Raw genomic sequence first — 17,287 nt, forward strand, 5'->3', positions numbered from 1 at the left:
TTTCTGGATCGGAGTTCCCACCTTCCTTGGCTCAGTCCTAGTTTTGGCTGCTTCAGGATCAAATACCAGCTGATGGGATGGGGGTTTGGGGTGGGGGTGGGGTAGAAATCAGGTGAGAGGTCAGTTTTCCTGACATCCTAGAGGGCAGAGGGTGTGCAAGTACGTAAATACTTGCACACCGTTCAGATATCTGGCTGCCAGCCACCCAGCTGCCAAGCCAACACCCCAACTTTCATAAGCAGTCTTTCATAGGCATTCTCTTTAAAAAGCGTTTTGTGCCATGTTTCTGCTTGCAGTGTTGTATAGCAACATGAGTGAGTTGAGAATTTTTTTTCATTCACTTTTTCTATGCTTTTTCAGATGAAGATTGCTCTTTGTCCACGTGTCCATTCGTCCTGGACCAAAGTGGAACCGCCTGCCTTGAAGAACAAAAGTGGTATGTTTAGATTTGCATGACCCTAAAAGCATATTTTTTAACTTTGTATCCTTGTAAGCCTAAATTGTTGGTGATTGATTGCAACTGTTTGCGCCTCTGAGGCAGTGTGGTCAAAATGCTTTAACCATCTAGAACAGGAGACGCAACAAAAGCAGATGCACACAAAGTAGTTGGAAAAGATTTGCTGACATTTTAAATTACAGCATTTCCATAATTGGCATCATGCCGGGTGAGAATGTATGTTAGTCACCCACTTCGTGAGTGCAGTTTCTGGGTTCCCTAGTCCCTGTATGTATGGTGGATGATGATGGTGTGTGTGTGTGAGAAGTCATATGTAGGTGGTGTATCCCTACTGCTAATGTTCCAGGATTGATTGTTGTGGAGAGGCACCTTGGAGGTGAGCACCTGTGGGTCCACCTACACGTACTCTCCCGTCACTTAAAGATGTAACATGAAAAGTGCTTACTATAACTTGCCTGCAGTTACATCACTGGCTGAGTATTGCTCGTGAGCAATGGGAAACAAACCTGGCTCACTAAAAAGCTGTGGCAGGGACACAGTCGGCCCAGGGAGGCTTTTCAGAGTAAGTTGGGACCAGGTAGTAAAAGCACAGCGCCTGCTCCTGAAAAGAGGTGAAACTGAAAATCTGATACATATATTAAACCACATAGGGATGCCTACAAAAGGTAGACCCAGAGTAAAGAAGGGAAAAGCCCTGTCTCGGGAGGAATTCTTTTTTTGTTGTTGCTGATTTACCTCCATAGGAATCAATGGAACTCCTACATTTTGCCTTTTTACTCCTATCTGTTTTTGGGGCAGCGGTCAATCCCTATGGGTATTGGTGCAGGAGAACTCTCTTCGCCATACTGCAGTTTTGTTTTTTTCCTGCACACATCCTTGTGTGAAGAGTGCTAGGGACACTGTGTCCCTATAACTTTTGGTAACTTTGTGGTTACTTGCATGGTGTGTCCAGGATCGGCTAGTGGCAGCTGATACTTTTTTCATGGTGATTCCTTTTCAGTTTTGTGCACTTTTGATTTTTATTGCTTCATGCCAATTAGACTACTATATACTCTAAAATGGCCGTGCCACAAGATTTTCCTTGGGCCATCTTGTAGTTTATCCTTCTTCCTGCCCTGTTGTGGCCAGATTTTCCATATATGCTAAGCCCTGTTAGGGATTTTGTTAGAGGGCTATTATATAATTTGGCGGTATTTTAGTACTGTGGTAAAATGATGGCACAGTATGGTTATGGTGATGCCCTATATCATGTGACAAAGCTTCCCTCTAATACCTGTATTCTAATCGGTCAGCTCTAAACGCAGGATAGCGGGCTTTGTACATGTGGGAACTCGATAGTGCGAACTGTCACTCCAGTCACTTATCTACGAGACTGGACTACTGCCTTGGACAGATTTGTTCATAAGACACTTCATTATGAATAATTCAGTAGTCACACGTTTTTAAACTTAAATACTAGGACCCCAAACTTTACCTCCCGTTTTGCCACCCGTGGTAAAATGTTACCTCTTTCGACACACTGGAGCTCTTACGTGTGTTTTCACACCCTCTTTCTCATTGAATACACTTAGACGCAGAAAAACACAACCCCACTGATTCAGTTTTTAAAATTAATTTTTTTAAATGCACTATTGTTTGAAAACAGGTTATGCGGTATAAACATTAATACAAAATAGCACCTCTACATTAGATTACATGACCAGCCTGTGTTCCGAACAAAACATTTACATTTCTTATCTTACCCAGACCTTGTGTCCGGAGGCAATTGGCAGAATATACAGTCTAAGAGGAAACAAAAACAAAAGCACGACAGCATGCCAACTTTCTTTTCTCCGTCTACACTTCAGCAAATGCTAAAAGAAAAACACTGTTCATAAAGTGACTACTTAATCCTGACTGCTCAGATAAACTGTTATGCGTACATGCTCCTCAATTTTACCAATATTCACCTCCATTGTGTGAGACTTCTCCGCGGTTATCATGGGAAGCCCCCCTATGAAGTGAATTATCAGCACACTGGAGTGTCGCGAATTCTGCAAGGCCCCATCTTCATGGAAAATCTTGCACTGCACGATTCTGCTTTCTCTGCCTGCCGCTCTGCCATCCTTCTCTGAACCACATCTGCCCACACCTCTTATGTCTCATGAATTTATGTTCACTCTGCCACTCTAAAACCTGCCCTACCTCCTGACGTCTACACCATCTGAGCTGGTTTCTCTGGAAGCATAGCTTCATAAAAATTTGCTACAATCCTTTCCTCTGGTAAATGGCACTTTTCACCAGAGCACATATTTTTTTTCACAATTTGTTCAATGAATCACAGCCAGCAAACTGCTTGCACATTATAATTGTACTGTAAAATAGCACATTACTTTGTCATTTCATCTGAAGCATTTTGCACTGTTTGAAGGGTAAATTATTAATTAATGGGAAAGTTAGTTGATTGGGTTAATATATGCATACAGTGCAAACTTGTCATGCCTACCTCCAAGGAGCCAGGTACGACCCAGCAACCCCAGAGGCAGGCATCATTTCCCCCAGGGGAGTGCCAGCGGGCCCAAGCTGGGGCCCTTTGGACGCAGTCCTGGCGCCTTAGGTGCCAGGCTCATGTTGGACCCCTGTCCTGGCGCCTTAGGCGCCAGGCTCATAAAGCTAGACATGAGTTCAAGTGTTTTAATGTGCACTTACCTGATGCAGACCATGCTGCCACATCCAGGCCCTCTTGAGGCCTGAATGGAACTACTTTACCTGTGGGATTACTTTCCACCCGGGTGTGGTCAGGGAAGGATACATACCTGATCGGAGGAAGGATACACACTTGGAACTTCTTCCAAAGCTATTTAAACCACACCCGATCAGCAACTCACGCTTTGCGTTCTGCTCCTCGCAGCTGGACGCTCACCGTGTCAGCTCCTGCATCTGGACCTCAGCCACGCCTGTCAGTATCCTGGGTCACCTGCAAAGGGAGACAAAAGACCTTACCTGCTAAATCAACACCACAGAGGCATCACACCGACGATCCTGAAAAGGAAGACATCATTTTAAAAGCATTTTGCTACGATCGCTGCAGCGCTGCATTTCACTCACCTTTCCTGGACGCCACCATCTTCAGCAGCGATCATCCGGATCCACAGCCACTTCCCAGAACCTAGAGAGAAAGACAAGAACAAGGTGAGAGAAGGAAGGGAATAGGAAAAGCTCAGTTTCCTTCTAAGTGTTACCTGTTGGGTCATTCCCATTTCATTTCGGGTCTTGCCGCTTCCAGGCATCCGGACCCCGGCCCCTATGGGGAAAAAAGACAAAGACATTGAATAAGCGAATGCAAAGACATTACCCGAGCGCTCATCCAGAATTTACCTGTCATTTACTGGAACTGCACGTATCACTTCGGGTCGGCGCCATATCTCCGGCATTCCGAACCCCGGCCCCCAAGGGGAAAAAGATAATGAACATTATTATTAAGCTTGGACTTTTGAACTTGCAACAGAACTTTTACAGAGCCTTACCTGACTGGTCAAGCTTACCTGAACTCCCATAATCCTCAATCCAGTGAAGTAACTGGGTTTCAACGCGCCCCTGCATCAGAAGCAGGATGGAGAGCTCATCCTTCCTGACCCTAAGGTGAGACTTCAGGGGGAATCGTGGAAGGGTATCGTGGAGGGTTGGAAGAGAGTGGGAGGCTTGAGCATAACTCAGTCAGTCGGTAATACTCCCTTTTCACGCACAGGGGAATATTCCTGCGAGCCGGAGAAGCCAGAGTAGAGGGGCCCTTCCTGTCCATCTTCAGAGTCCTGCGCTTCACCATTGAAGCATCAGCAGTCAAAGCCAGACCTGCGCCTCCGTGGGAATCAGGTGAGCGTTACAAAACTGGACAGATTACTTATTCACTCTGAAGTGGATAGTTTTAAAACATGCTTAGTGTGCATTTCCATTTGCTGGCTGTATTTTTGTATTTCGTTTACTGCCTCCTCTGAATGTCATGTCCCACTATCTCTTCTACTACAGCCCTTTCCCAAGGAAATCTCCAGTCATTATTCATTCCACTGTCTGTGGCCAGAGGCTGTCAATGGTTGGATAGATCCTTGCCATTTGTGGGCTGGGGCAACTCAAGCTTGGAATCTGGATAAGGGGGGTTCCTGCAGCCATGCTATAGTTACTCGTTGGAGCCTATACCCCTACGAAGGAAAGCATCCCATTAAAGACCTTGTTGGAAGATTGCCAGCAACCCTTTCATGTGCCTGCCAAATCCCTGACCCTGCAGATCTTCCGAAGACCTTCATAGGTGCTTTAACCCCAGGACTGATGGGAACAAGACCTGACCTCTTCTCTAACATCCAGCGACTGTTCGTGGGCCAGCCTGTAAGCTAGCTAGACGTCATGCTGGCTAACTTTTTTACAGCTCTTGAGTTGAGCCTTGAGACTCTGTGGTGGATAGCTGCAACTTCAGGGAAATGCTTCTTGTTTCATATACTGAGGAGCTACCAAGAGAGGCCTTGCAGGACCAATTTCTTTGTTTCTGACACAAGGGTCGTCTCCTACAATTTTCTTTAAGTGACATTGCTGTTCACTGCCTGCATCGTATCCTGGGAGACTTCTGAGGTCGTTGCCGGAGTGGTTGTCCAGACCTCTGTGTCCAGCTGTTCAGAATCCGGAACCAGTCAATTCGGAGCACGGAACTGCAAACTAGCTGGACCCAAAACCCAAAGCACGAATCCAGAAGGCTGAGCAATTTTCAGGAACTCTTAAGGTGAATCTGAGAACAGGGGGGAACCTACTGGTTTGCCCCAACTTGTCTCAATTGGCTTCTATGTGCGGAAAAACCTATCCCTCACTTCCCTTGCCTTGAATGGTGGTGTTCTGCCCCAGTACCCTCCCCTCAGTCTCCACGAAGGTGGTGTGATTGGGAGAGGGTCTGTTGAAGACTTTACTCTTATTACTAAACTTTCAAACTTCCTGTTCACACAAGGATGTGTGCATCATGACAACACTTCAACTGCTTGGTTGCCCCTCGCCTCCTCAAAAGACCTATCAGGACCTTGGACCTTTTAAGGTTAGTAACTTTTTTCTAAATAAGGTTTTGTGTGGTGTTTGCTTACTCCTTTATTCTAAACCTATTTATTGTATTGATCATTTGTAAGGTGCTTTATACAACAGAATAGTTTCATAGAGCCACAAGACTAAAAGAGAAGGGAACAGGGGAAATAAGTGTCAAGAAACAAAAAAGCAAGTGTTCTATATATCTATCTCAGTCATGGTCCTACTAGGCCTTTCAAAATTCGGCCGTGCAAGTGCATTGATGAGAAGTGCAGGGGAGGGAGGTGGAAAGGGGGAGCAGAGGAGTGGACAAGTGCTGGAGGAGGGCCCAAGAGTGAAGTGCTAAGGCACCCCGCCAGGAGGCGCAACTCAGGCTAAGTGCTAGTAGAGGCAGCGTGGTCTCTGGAGCCACCAGGCAGGGGCCTGCAGTTGGGGTGGGGGGGTATGGGGTGGTGCTGGTAATGACTGATGCTGGTAATGACTGGGAGGAAGAGCCTGAGGGCCTTTGGGGTGCATGAGGATTAGGCCACCAGTCAGAGGCAGTGGGGTGATTAGCAAGGAAGTGAACGAGGTAGAGAAGAGCAGAGTTTTTGAGCAGTTTCCAGAACTTAAGGAGGTTACTCGCATCTGAGAGGGTAAGGGAGGCTTTTCCAAAGGGAGGCACCAGCCGCCAAGAGAGATCTGCCCCCCACTCTCTGCTTAGAGAAATGTTTGACAGAGTTGAATTAGGGGAGCGTAGGGCTCTAGCGGGGGAGTATCTAGAGAAGCAAGGTTCGCGTAGTCCCAGGACCCAGAAGGCCTTGTGGATAATGGAGAGGGTCTTGAATTTGATCCTTGCAGCCTCCGGGAGCCACTGGAGAGAGTTAAGGGATGGAGATGGGGTCCCTGGGCACGAGGCCAAGGATAATTCTTTGAGCCTTATTCTGGATTAGCTGGAGGGGGTGAAAACAGGAAAGAGGGAGATCGAGAAAGAGGCTGTTGCAGCAGTCCAGCCTGGAAAGGACTAGAGTTCTGGAGACATAGAGCTTCTGGGGAAGGTGAGAAAGGGAGGAATGCCTCTGAGGAGGTGGAGCTGGAAGTGGAACTTTTTGCAAGGTACATGTTGGGTGAAGATGAGAGCGGAGTCGAAAATGACCATGTTTTTGGCCTGACAGGATGGTGGGGGTAGAGGGCCCAAAGAGGGTGGCCAAGGGGTAGGAGGAAAAGCGGGCACAAGTGTACCGATGAGGAGGATCTGTCTTCCTGGCTTTGAGACAGAGATCGTTCGCTGAACATCATGCATGAATGATGGACCGTCTGGGATGAAAGGGGAAAGTTTGAAGGAAAGCGGTTTGTCATCGGCATAACACTGGAAATGAGGATGGAAGAAGAGATCCGTTGAGCAAAAGAGGGGCGAGAGATATGGAGAGCCATGGCGATAAGATGGAGCCGGGGTGGACACCACAAGTAGAGGGTGGGGAGGAGAAAGGGCCTTAATTGCAGCTGGGAAGGGTGGTTGCTAAGGAAATGAGTCTGCCGGTCCAGTGGCCGGCCAGTGATGCCAATGGTATCAGTAATTTCATTAGTTCCCAAGTATTGATTACTTGCTTTAATTTGTTTATTCACTTGCTTTACTACATTCATCTTGAAATGTGTCTAAAACTGTATTTAAAAGTGAAGTGTGTGCTCTTAGCAGAGCAAACCAAGTTGAATGTGTATTACATTGGACTGACTGTTTTAGTGTTACTACCTGTGGTTTTTCATTGACAAAGAGTTTGTTATAAGGCCTAAATAAAAAACTATGTATAAATTCTGCCTAACTTGTGTTATAAAGTGTTCTGTGTGTGCTTAAGTGAACCCTTCACCATTCACCCGCCCTCCTAGCTCTAAGCGTTGTCCGTCCCTGTTCAGCAGAATAGGGTGGCCTTGCAATATGTCCACAGTATTGAGTCTGAAATTTCATCTCCACACTTTGCATGATGTAACATTAAGGATGAGAAGAAACCTTTGAGACCCTGTGCAATTAGGCTATTCTCCCGATCCATGGGTAGTGTCTGCTAGATTAACAAGGTTTCATATGGGAATGCCCTCAGAAGAGCAAGTTTTCCAGCCCAGCTTGGCTACAGTTGGCACCAGAGAGGTCTGCCCTGCCGGTGCTGGTTATAACCAGATCATGGGAGCACAGGATCGCCATCATTGTGGGAGCTGAGGAAGAAATGTCAAATACATACTTTGCAGGGACACGTCCGCTGTTGAAGGTGGCTCGCAATTAAAGACTACTATGTTTGACCATTGGAGAGGTGTAGAGTGTACACCTACTTTTTAGATGAGGAACTGGGTGTGCTATAGTATAGAACATGTTTTAAGAATGCATTTTCTCCCCACAGCCCAATTATAATCACAAAGCTGATTAAGGAAAATACGAGCTCTGCTCGCGGCATACTAAGAAAGTGGAATATGCTAGATTCTATCTCAACTAGAAATTACGATCAAGGGGATAAAGCAGGAGGGCCTCTGGCCTTCCAACTCAAAGAAAACAAAGCACAGCAAGCGTACCCTATTTCGGTGATGACAAACCGGTTATTTCACACCCATCAGAAATGACAAACTATTTCGCCACCTCCTATGAGAACCTGTATACAGCAGACCAGAATGCCCAACAGGACCAGGAACGGTTGTATACGAATTGTTCGAGTCCCAATTGCTCGAATGACAATTGACCTTTGCACAATTAACCACATTTTGAAGGTCAATTGTTGCATATAAGCGAGGGGGAAGCCCTCCCACCCCCCAAACCCTATGTATCTATATCGTGCTAAGGTAATTTCGGACCCTTGTAATTCGGTCAATTGTTCATTCGAACAATTGTGTTTGAACAATTTGGGTGATACCCCAGGAACACCTTCATGGATTACCAGTGGACGAGGAGGGAGCCTAGGGTTGGCATTCTGTAGCCAGGAAATTCCAAAGCCCTGAAAGACATGGCTGTCGGTAAATCGCCAGGGGAAGACTAGTTTCCCAATACAATTCTACAAATCATGTGACTCTCCTTGTACCCATACTTACTGATCCCTTTACTGAAGTAGAAAGGAAAGGATATCTTTTTCAAGAATTGAACAGAGCACCTAATATCAGTGCTTCCTAGGTCAGTGAGATGGAACGAAATGCTGCAATACTGACCAATCTCACTCTTCAATGGAGATGTCAAAATTCTAGCAAAGGTCAACCGCTTGCAACCATAGGTATTGCTTCTAGTAGACACTTGACAAGTTGGATATGTTCAGTCAGAATGGCTACAGAGAAATTCGACATGGATTGTGGGATGAGAAAGACTATCCTACACTCACCATCTAGACTCTAGAGACTGGGCCCGAAACTTTGACAGGTAGAGTAGGGGGATACATGTTCAAACCCCATTGAAACCTGCCATTTTTAAACAATTCATCAGAAGGGTAAAGCTCATTTGCTCAGAACCGACAACCGGATTGTACTGTAATGGGCAATTTTTCTGATACATTCAATACAAGTCTATGAATGAGTTGGTACATCAGCAGGCTTGCTGGAGCTGAAATTATATGCAGATGATAAACTCAAGAAATTAACCAATCCCAAGGGGGTCAATACCTGCACTGCTGCAAACAATTGAAACGTTCAAGTTCTCTGGATTCAAAATCAATTCGTAAAAATGGGATGGAATGCTTATCTAGAGGCCCAACCAAAGCGCACATCAATCGGCACTCCTTTCGATGTTTATTGTAAGGCCAGAAATACCTAGGATTCGAGCTGAATCTTGGGCTAAGTGACATGAAAGTCGTAGTGAAAATGCTGATAATGCCAAAACTAAATTAAGGTGTTGGGATGCACCACTAGAGCCAGAAAGAGGGTGGCTGAACTCTGTGCTAAGGGAAATCGATAACTTTCTTTGGAACTCAATCAGACCGAGAGCCAGCACAACCAAGATCTATGCAACATCCATGTCAGCACGTCTGGCGGTGCCCAATGCTGAAGTGTATAATTTGGACTCCCGCGTAGCCTCCTACGCCACCTTCCCCAGAGCAAAATGCAAACCATTATGGAACGAGCTAGAGTGCGACCGCACTGTACCAACAGGAATCTGATATTCGCATGCTCAACTCACAGCTGGAAAAGGCACATACGGTAGTTAAAGTTGACCCATACCTGCATCTAGAAGCACCACTATGGCCTAATCAGTCTCAGACTTGGTAGCAAAACATCTTGCTGACCAGATTGGGCCACCAGAGACATCCATTACTTTCAAGATATCTGTGATAGTCCTATTTCTAGCATGCAACCTTTCTCAGCCTTAAAATCACACAACCATGAATGGCAATACCTGCAACTAATGAGCTGCTTAACAGCCGCACTTCTGAGTCTCCAAGCAAAGCTGGTTATCGCCCCTTTGGCTGCAACTTTAAATGGGGAGATAACAGAGGAATAATCACAGCCTGTTATAATAGCCTGATAAGTGCCACATACAACACAAGCACAGCCTCCTCTTTAAAGTCGAAATGGGAAACTGAGTTAAACTGTACATACTCTGAGGCAAAATGGGTGCACACCTTGACCCGGTATGTCGCAGGCCTAAGGGAAGCGAGAATGAAACGTTCCCAGTTCAAAATACTGCATCACTGCCATTGGACTCCAAAGAAACTCTTCAAACTCCAAGGATACAACCCACAAGTAACGGGAGCATGCTGGAACTGCAAAAAAGACAAAGTAGGTATATGCAAAATTCTTTGGGAATGCCTGCACCGCCAAGATTATTGGAGAAGTCTTTTTAAACATCAATAGCTCATTAACAACGCCAGTGAAGGCCACAAAACTAGTCATACTACATGGCGTAGCAGAGTAACAACGATCAACAAATCACGAACAGAAATGACTATGTACAATCCTAATGGTGGCCAAACCATGCAGTCTCAAACACTGGAGGAAACACATATACCCACCATAGAAGAATGGCTACAAGAATTAGCAAAAATTGCCTCCTATGAACAACCGATCAATGGATGCAGAACATATCTTATTGGAAATAAGGGACCATTTAATCAACACATTGCAGAAACGAAGACGGGCTTGAAAATATTCTCCACCTTACCGCGCCAACTCCAGAGGTGCATCCGCAGTTTTCACTGTCTTGCGTGCACTTACTCCCTACCTCTAGTCTTCAATACTACTTTCTGCCACTTGACCAACCTCCAAATCCTGCCACAGTGAAACACGTTTATTTATTTGTATTTATAAAGCGCACAGAGCTGCCCTGAGGCATCGTGGCGCTGTTACAGAAGGCTTGAGCTTAACATAGGTAGGATGTAACAGTCGGTAGCAATAGTACAATGACAAAGAGACAATAAGGTAAGAGACAGAGGATCCAAAAGGTTATGCTTTGCTATGGTTACAGTGCAAGCATAACTGCATGTTGGCTTGGAAACATTAGCGGAATAGAAAGGTTTTAGGTTTTTGCGAAAGGTGGTGCATGACTTTTCGTTCCTTAGTGAGGTTGGCAGGGCATTCCAGTTTTTGGGTGCAAGGTGTTGGAAGCTGGACCCTCCAGCTCTAGATCTTTTGAACGTGGGAACATAGATCTGGTTGGCGCGGTGTGGTCTGGTAGGTCTGATCGAGGTGTTGAGGGTGATTCTTTCAGAGAGATAGGGTGGGGCATTTGATGTAAGGCACCTATGTGTGATGGCCGTGGCTTTAAAGAGTATGCATTCCTTTACCAGTAGCCAATGGGCATTTTTCCTTGCTTGAAAGATGTGTTCCCTTTTGGGAATAGTCGGCGCTGCCCGGAGCGCGTTATTTTGCGTGATTTGTAGTTTTTTTTTTATGTTGACCAAGGTGCCTAGGAAAAGGGCATTACAGTAGTCCAATTTGGTACCTATTGTGGCTCTGGCGATGGATAGCCAGTTTTTGGTGGAGACGAAAGGCTTGACTGCGTTGATCACCTTGGTGGTGAGTGCTGAGGAGGAGGCTATGTCATTGACCTGACGGGACATGGATAGTGAGGCATCTAGGTGAACACATAGGGTTTTGACAGTCTTGGAGACTGTGATGGAGTTATCGATGTTAAAGGATTTATATTGTGGGGAGGAGTTTGAGAGGTTCGCTGGTCCCTACTATGAGGATCTCGGTTTTATTCCCATTTAAGCAGAGGCCGTTTGCAGCCATCCAGGTTTGGATGGCTGTGAAGAGTTTGGTTAGGGCTGTCACATCTTCATAGGTCCCTGTTAGTGGGAGTAGTACCTGCATGTCATCTGCGTAGTTGGTATACGATATGTTGCGACAGTCGAGGTCATTGAAGAGTGGAAGGGTAAAGTGTAGTGGCGGTGCAGGAGCCCTGAGGGACGCCGCCGTGGATGATAGTAGGGGTTGCTGAGGCAGTGTCTATAAAGACCTTCATGAGTCTACCATTTAGAAACGAGGCCACCCAAGCGATAGCTTCTGGGGTGAAGTGGGCTTCATTTTTTAGGTGCATGCCTAGGATATCATGGGTGACAAGGTCAAAGGCGGCGGACAGATCCAGTAGGAGGAGGAGTGCCGGTTTGCCTTTGTCCATGATGTCCCCAAGTTGTATTTTTAAGTCGAGTAGGGCTGACTCTGTCCCGTGACCTGGTCGGAATCCTGACTGTCTTTTACCTAGGATATTGTTGGTTTCAAGATATTCTTGGATTTGCGTGTAGGCAAATTTATCCAGAATCTTGAGCAGGAAAGGCACAGTGCCGATGGGTCTATAGTTATTAGCAACCTCTGGGTCAAGAGTAGTGTTTTAAAAAAATTTTTTAGAAGGGGGCGTACCCAGGCTTCTTTTAGACTGTCTGGAACTGTGTTGGCATTGAAGGAGGCGTTAATGAAGGATTTGAGAAAGGGGGCGAGTGTTTCGGTGCAGTCTTTAATGAGACTGACTGGCCAGAGGTCTCTTTTGCAGTTGGATGGTTTTTAATCTTGGTCATTATCTCAATGACTTACTGTTCTGTTACTTCCCTGAATTTGAAAAGGGTTATGGGGGCTTTTGCGGGATGGGGCACTGGGCTGGAGGTGGGCAGGTGGTCAGAGGTGGTGGTTGGTTCGAGGTGCTGTGATAGGTTTCTGTGGTGTTCCTTGATTTTAGCTTGTAGGAGTTCGATTTTATTCAATAGGGCAGATTGTATGGAGTTACACCAGGTTTGTCTTTAGCAATATCTGGTGATTTTGTAGCTGGTGTGGTCTGTTCTTTGAAAATGGCAAAGAGTTCTTTGGATTTAGAGCTTGCATTAGCAATTCTTTCATTGTAGGAAGCTGACTTGGCTATGATTATGGCTTTTTTGTATTGAGAAGTGATTTTTTTTGTAGGATAAGGGTGGCTGGGGAGGATGATTTCTGCCATGTGTTCAGTGCTTTTCTTTTCTGGGAGCGGAGTTCTTTAAGTTTAGAGGAGAACCAGGAGTTTGAGTGTTTCACTGTTTTGGCTTTTTTGTGATGGGGCAATGGTGTCTATGGCAGTGCTTATGGTGCTCTTATAGATATCTGCTAACACTGACAGGTCGTAGGACTTAAGGTCAGTTGTGAGGGCGCTGAGGTGTGGTATGATCTTAGGTAAGATTTTTGGTGCATCTTGCCAGGGCAGGGGGGATAGGGTTAGGCTTTTTGGTCTTGGATGCGGCTGGGATGAGGAAGTGAATGATGTGGTGGTCTGACCAAGGAGTCTGGGTGATGGAGCTAATGTCGATGTGGCAGTTGTGGTCTGCTACCCAGTCAAGGATGCAGCCTTTGTTATGTGTGGGTGAGGTTATTTTTTTGGTCAAAGCCTAGTTCTTTTAGGGCTAATGAGAGATTTGGCTGGTTTATCCTTTTTGTCGTTGTAGCCTAGGTTAAAGTCACCTAAAAGGATGCTTTTGGAGGTGAGTTTTAGGTTTTCTGTTAGGCGATGTAGGAGGTTCTCATGGAACTCCAATAGTGGGCCAGGTGGGCGGTAGACGAGGTTGATGGTGGAGTTGGGGGAAGAGGGTGATATATATTTGTTTTTTAATAGCAAGGGAATCTGTGATATCACCCAAGTTGGATGTAATTTGTCTGGCCTCTAAGTGATCTTTCAGGATGAGTGCTACCCCACCTCCTACTGAGGAGAGGTGGTCTTGCCTGATGATGGAGTAGCCTTGTGGGATGGCAAGGTTGAAGGCTGGCCCTGCAGCGCTATGAAGCCAGGTCTCCATGATGGCTAGGATGTCAAGGTCCAGGTTGATAAGGAGTTTGTGAATTTCAGTGGCATGAGCAGGGATGGATGGATCGATCGTTGAAGAGGTCACACTGTAGGGTCCGGGATGATGAGGAGGAGGAGGGGGTGGTGTTGTGTGGTGCCGGTGAGGCGGGGTTGGGATGCGCCAGGACTGGTGTGGGTAAGGATGGTTTGGCCGTGAGGGTGGACGTTTCTGTGGTTGTGGCTGAGTCGGGTGGTGCTTGGTGGGTGATGGTCGGGTGTCTGGAGCGAGTCCCAGGAGTTTGTTCCTGATGTTAGTGGGTCTAGTGTATGATGTTATGGTGGGTGGAGGATGGGTGGCTGTGATGTTGCTTTTAGTGAAGGAGGGTAGAAAGTAAGTGGGGGGAATGTTGGAGGGGAAGATGGGGGGGTTGTCTAGTGGGCTGGTTGCTTGCGGGTGACTCATGGTGAGCAAGGATAGAGGGCTGTGATTGGATGGCAATGCAGCTGGATGCTGGGGGCGGCAGTCAGCAGGGGTGCAGCTAGGTGCAAGACTTGGCAATCAAAGGCCGTACAGGCAGGAGCAAAGTGCAACAAACACTGGCAATGGGGTGCAGCTAGATGCAAAACTCAGGAGTCCAAGGCAGTACAGGCAGGTTCAAAATGCAGTTGTCGGGAGGGGTTTGGGTGGCTACTGTAGGCATTGGGCCCATGCGCTATGGGTGGTCCATATGGGTAGGCTAAAAATGCAAGAAGCTAATAACGCAATGACATCATGGCTGCTGTACTCGGTCCGATCAGCAGCGTACAAGCACTAAACCTACGAAAGTAGATACCAGTCTTTTGTTCTGCCCTGTTATAGGCCATTCCATGGCATTAGGCTCGTTTAGCCAATTAATCTAGTTAAGATGTTTTATTATGACTTTCAAGTTTTCACATGTATATGACGTATGATAGTTTGAAATACGGAATGCCGGTATAAGTGAGAGGTAATTGAATACGTTTGCTAATAAACGGAGAAAGGATGATGGCAACACTAGTTCAGAATTATATGAAATGGGACAGCAGACATTCCCGTAAGCAGTCCTGGACACGCAATCTGCTCTCTGATAAGGTTGGCATTATATCCACTGGAACACACATTAACGAAGATTCTTAAACTAGGCGCCAATATCCTATTACTCTTTTGTTAATGTAAAATGAACCTCTAATGAAAATTGAATGTACAAAATGTGTTCTTCCACAGATAGCCTGAAGGATGGGTTTATGAACCAGTTGTAGCTCAATTATAAAGAAATTGGTTGTCTTGTGTATCTGCAACTGCACGGCTCTCCTTCGTTAACGCAGGCCTGAATTAACACAAGTTATATGTTGCATAGTGTGAACAAACCCTTGGTGCATGGAGTGAATTGCATAAAGAGGCAAACCTGTTTCTGGAGCTTGTGAATCTGCTTGTATTGACATAATAGACCGCCATCTAGTGGGGTTGAAGTGGTAAGGTGTTATCAAAAAATTTCTCTTGGGCAAATGTCCCTCCATATTATATGGACCCCTAAAACCTTGTGTTTTTGACCTGTCCTGACTTGTTACAGAGAACTTCCCTGGCCTTTTTGAACTTTTTGTCATGGGTGGGGAAAACTGATCAGTCCTTTAGACTATCAGTACTGGGAAACTGTTTCCCTTTTTGTCGTCCTACTTTTTACCACTTTTGGTAACTTTTTTTTAACATTGCACACAGCATCTTTCAATGCAGTGCAATGGTGTTACTTTTGTATCACCCTAGCCTTTTAACTGTTGGATTTCTGTTTACTTTTAAGTGTGCCTCAAGGCAAGCTGGTGGCAACAGATACATTTTTACTTTTTTTTGCTTTATTTTTTGTAGGCACATTTTTACAGCATTTGGCTATTAACAGTGGCTAGTGTCCTAAAATGGCCGTGCCACAGGATTTTACACGTGTTCTTTGGCCATTCTGTTTGGCTTGCTTCCTGCCTTCCCAAGTCCGGGAAGCCCAAATATGGTCATGCATTTGCTTGGAAAAGCTGCTGCTTTCGCAGACTAGTGCATGCCATTTGTGGTCCCAGGAAGTGGGTTGGGACTGTCTGGTCCCAATCTATAAACTGGTGTTAGGCAAGATTGTTTAAAGTACCCTTTGGGTGCACTACAATAACCTTGACCTCCTGGCAATAGGGACCCAAACTTGGGTATGAGTCTGAACTACACAGGTTGGTAGTTTGGCTGAGCAGCCATGCTCATCTCAAGAGAGGTCAATGTGAGCAGTAATGTTGTGACAGTTTCACAGTACAGTTTTTTTTAAAGTGTTTATTTTTTATAACCAACGCACCAAACATTACAACTTGGACATTTACATTAAAGTCTGTTGCGATATAGTCATACATCAAACATTACGGTCCTCTCCCTCCCCTTTACCTCGAGCCCCTATTTCCATGCCACCCGCCAGAATATCTCATTGTGCTCTCACATCTCCTGCGTAGAGTCCCCGTCGGGACCCGCCTTGGGGGTGCCAGCTAGTGTAGACACCAGTTGCCTCCATTCAATCAAGGGTCCCACTTCTTCCTCCCCACCCCTGCTGATTGCTTCATACCAGACTGTCGTTTCTGTGTCCGCCCATTTTAGGAGGTCCGTCCACCACGCCTCTATCCTGGGGCGCTGGGCGGTCTTCCAGCACATTGCGATTCTTCATTTGGCCAGAATGTAGGCTAGGTCCTTCATTTTACTAACATGCTTCAGGTTACGCGGTCTGGCGAACACCCCCAGCAGACATGCCCATACTGATTCCACCTCCAATGTGATCCCTTTCTCTGCCAGGCGCAACTTGATCTCTGTCCAAAATCTTCCCACCTCCGGGCAAGTCCAGAACACATGTATTAGCCCTGCTTCCGCCTCTCCACATCGTGGACACTTTTGCGCCGCTGGGTTCCCAAACTGGGCAATCCTACCGGGGGTCATATATGCCCTATGGGTGACATAGAGCTGTATCTGCCGAAGCCTTGCGTTGCGAGACACATTCTTGTGGTACCTCTGAACTCTGTCCCATTGTCCATCTAGTCTGGGTTCTCCCACCTCATCCTCCCAATCCCGTCTCAATTGCAACACCGCCTTACCCACCCTGGACATCAGTAATTCGTATATGCAGGACACTTCATGCCCACCCTCCGAGATATCATACATTGTCTCGATAGCCATATCTGGTTGCTCTGAGAACTCTTCCACAGACCATCTGTCCAACACCAGTTTAACAATTCTAGTATGGGTAATGTGTTGGCCTGCATGCACCCCGGTGTCTTCCATCAACCTACTGAAATCTAGTGCCTCGCCCTCTTGCCATACATCGAGGGTCACAAGTCCCGTTGATGCCCAGTATTTACGGACCGCTATTCTCAATTGCGGGTCCTCTCCGCATACCGCTACCAGCGGCACCTGCGGGGAGCACGGGGTTGGGATTTCCACCAGCTGCCACGTTTTGTTCCAGATTTCCCAGCCCAGTGGTAGCTCTGCCCTTCCCTGCACCTTAGCTTTGGGCAACCACACCACCTCCCTCAAAAAGTAAGGGGCCGAGTCCTTATACTGCAGCCTGGTCTCAGCTGACTCTTCCTCGGACAGC

The 17,287-nt window shown here is 46.4% G+C and overlaps 1 protein-coding gene across 5 annotated transcripts in view; it reads left to right on the forward strand.

Moving 5' to 3' along the window:
* Nucleotides 1–17,287, forward strand: part of LOC138582170 (protein D7-like) — a 1,409,716-nt gene that overhangs the window by 549,886 nt on the left and 842,543 nt on the right. For all 5 annotated transcript variants that reach the window (XM_069653210.1, XM_069653214.1, XM_069653212.1 and 2 more), the window contains one exon: nt 361–436. In XM_069653210.1, coding sequence (XP_069509311.1) covers nt 361–436 — 76 coding nt within the window. The remainder of the gene's footprint in view (nt 1–360; nt 437–17,287) is intronic.

The sequence above is a fragment of the Ambystoma mexicanum genome, chromosome 3q, assembly GCF_040938575.1.
Source record: "Ambystoma mexicanum isolate Mex_15411 chromosome 3q, UKY_AmexF1_1, whole genome shotgun sequence".
Classification (NCBI taxonomy): domain Eukaryota; kingdom Metazoa; phylum Chordata; class Amphibia; order Caudata; family Ambystomatidae; genus Ambystoma; species Ambystoma mexicanum.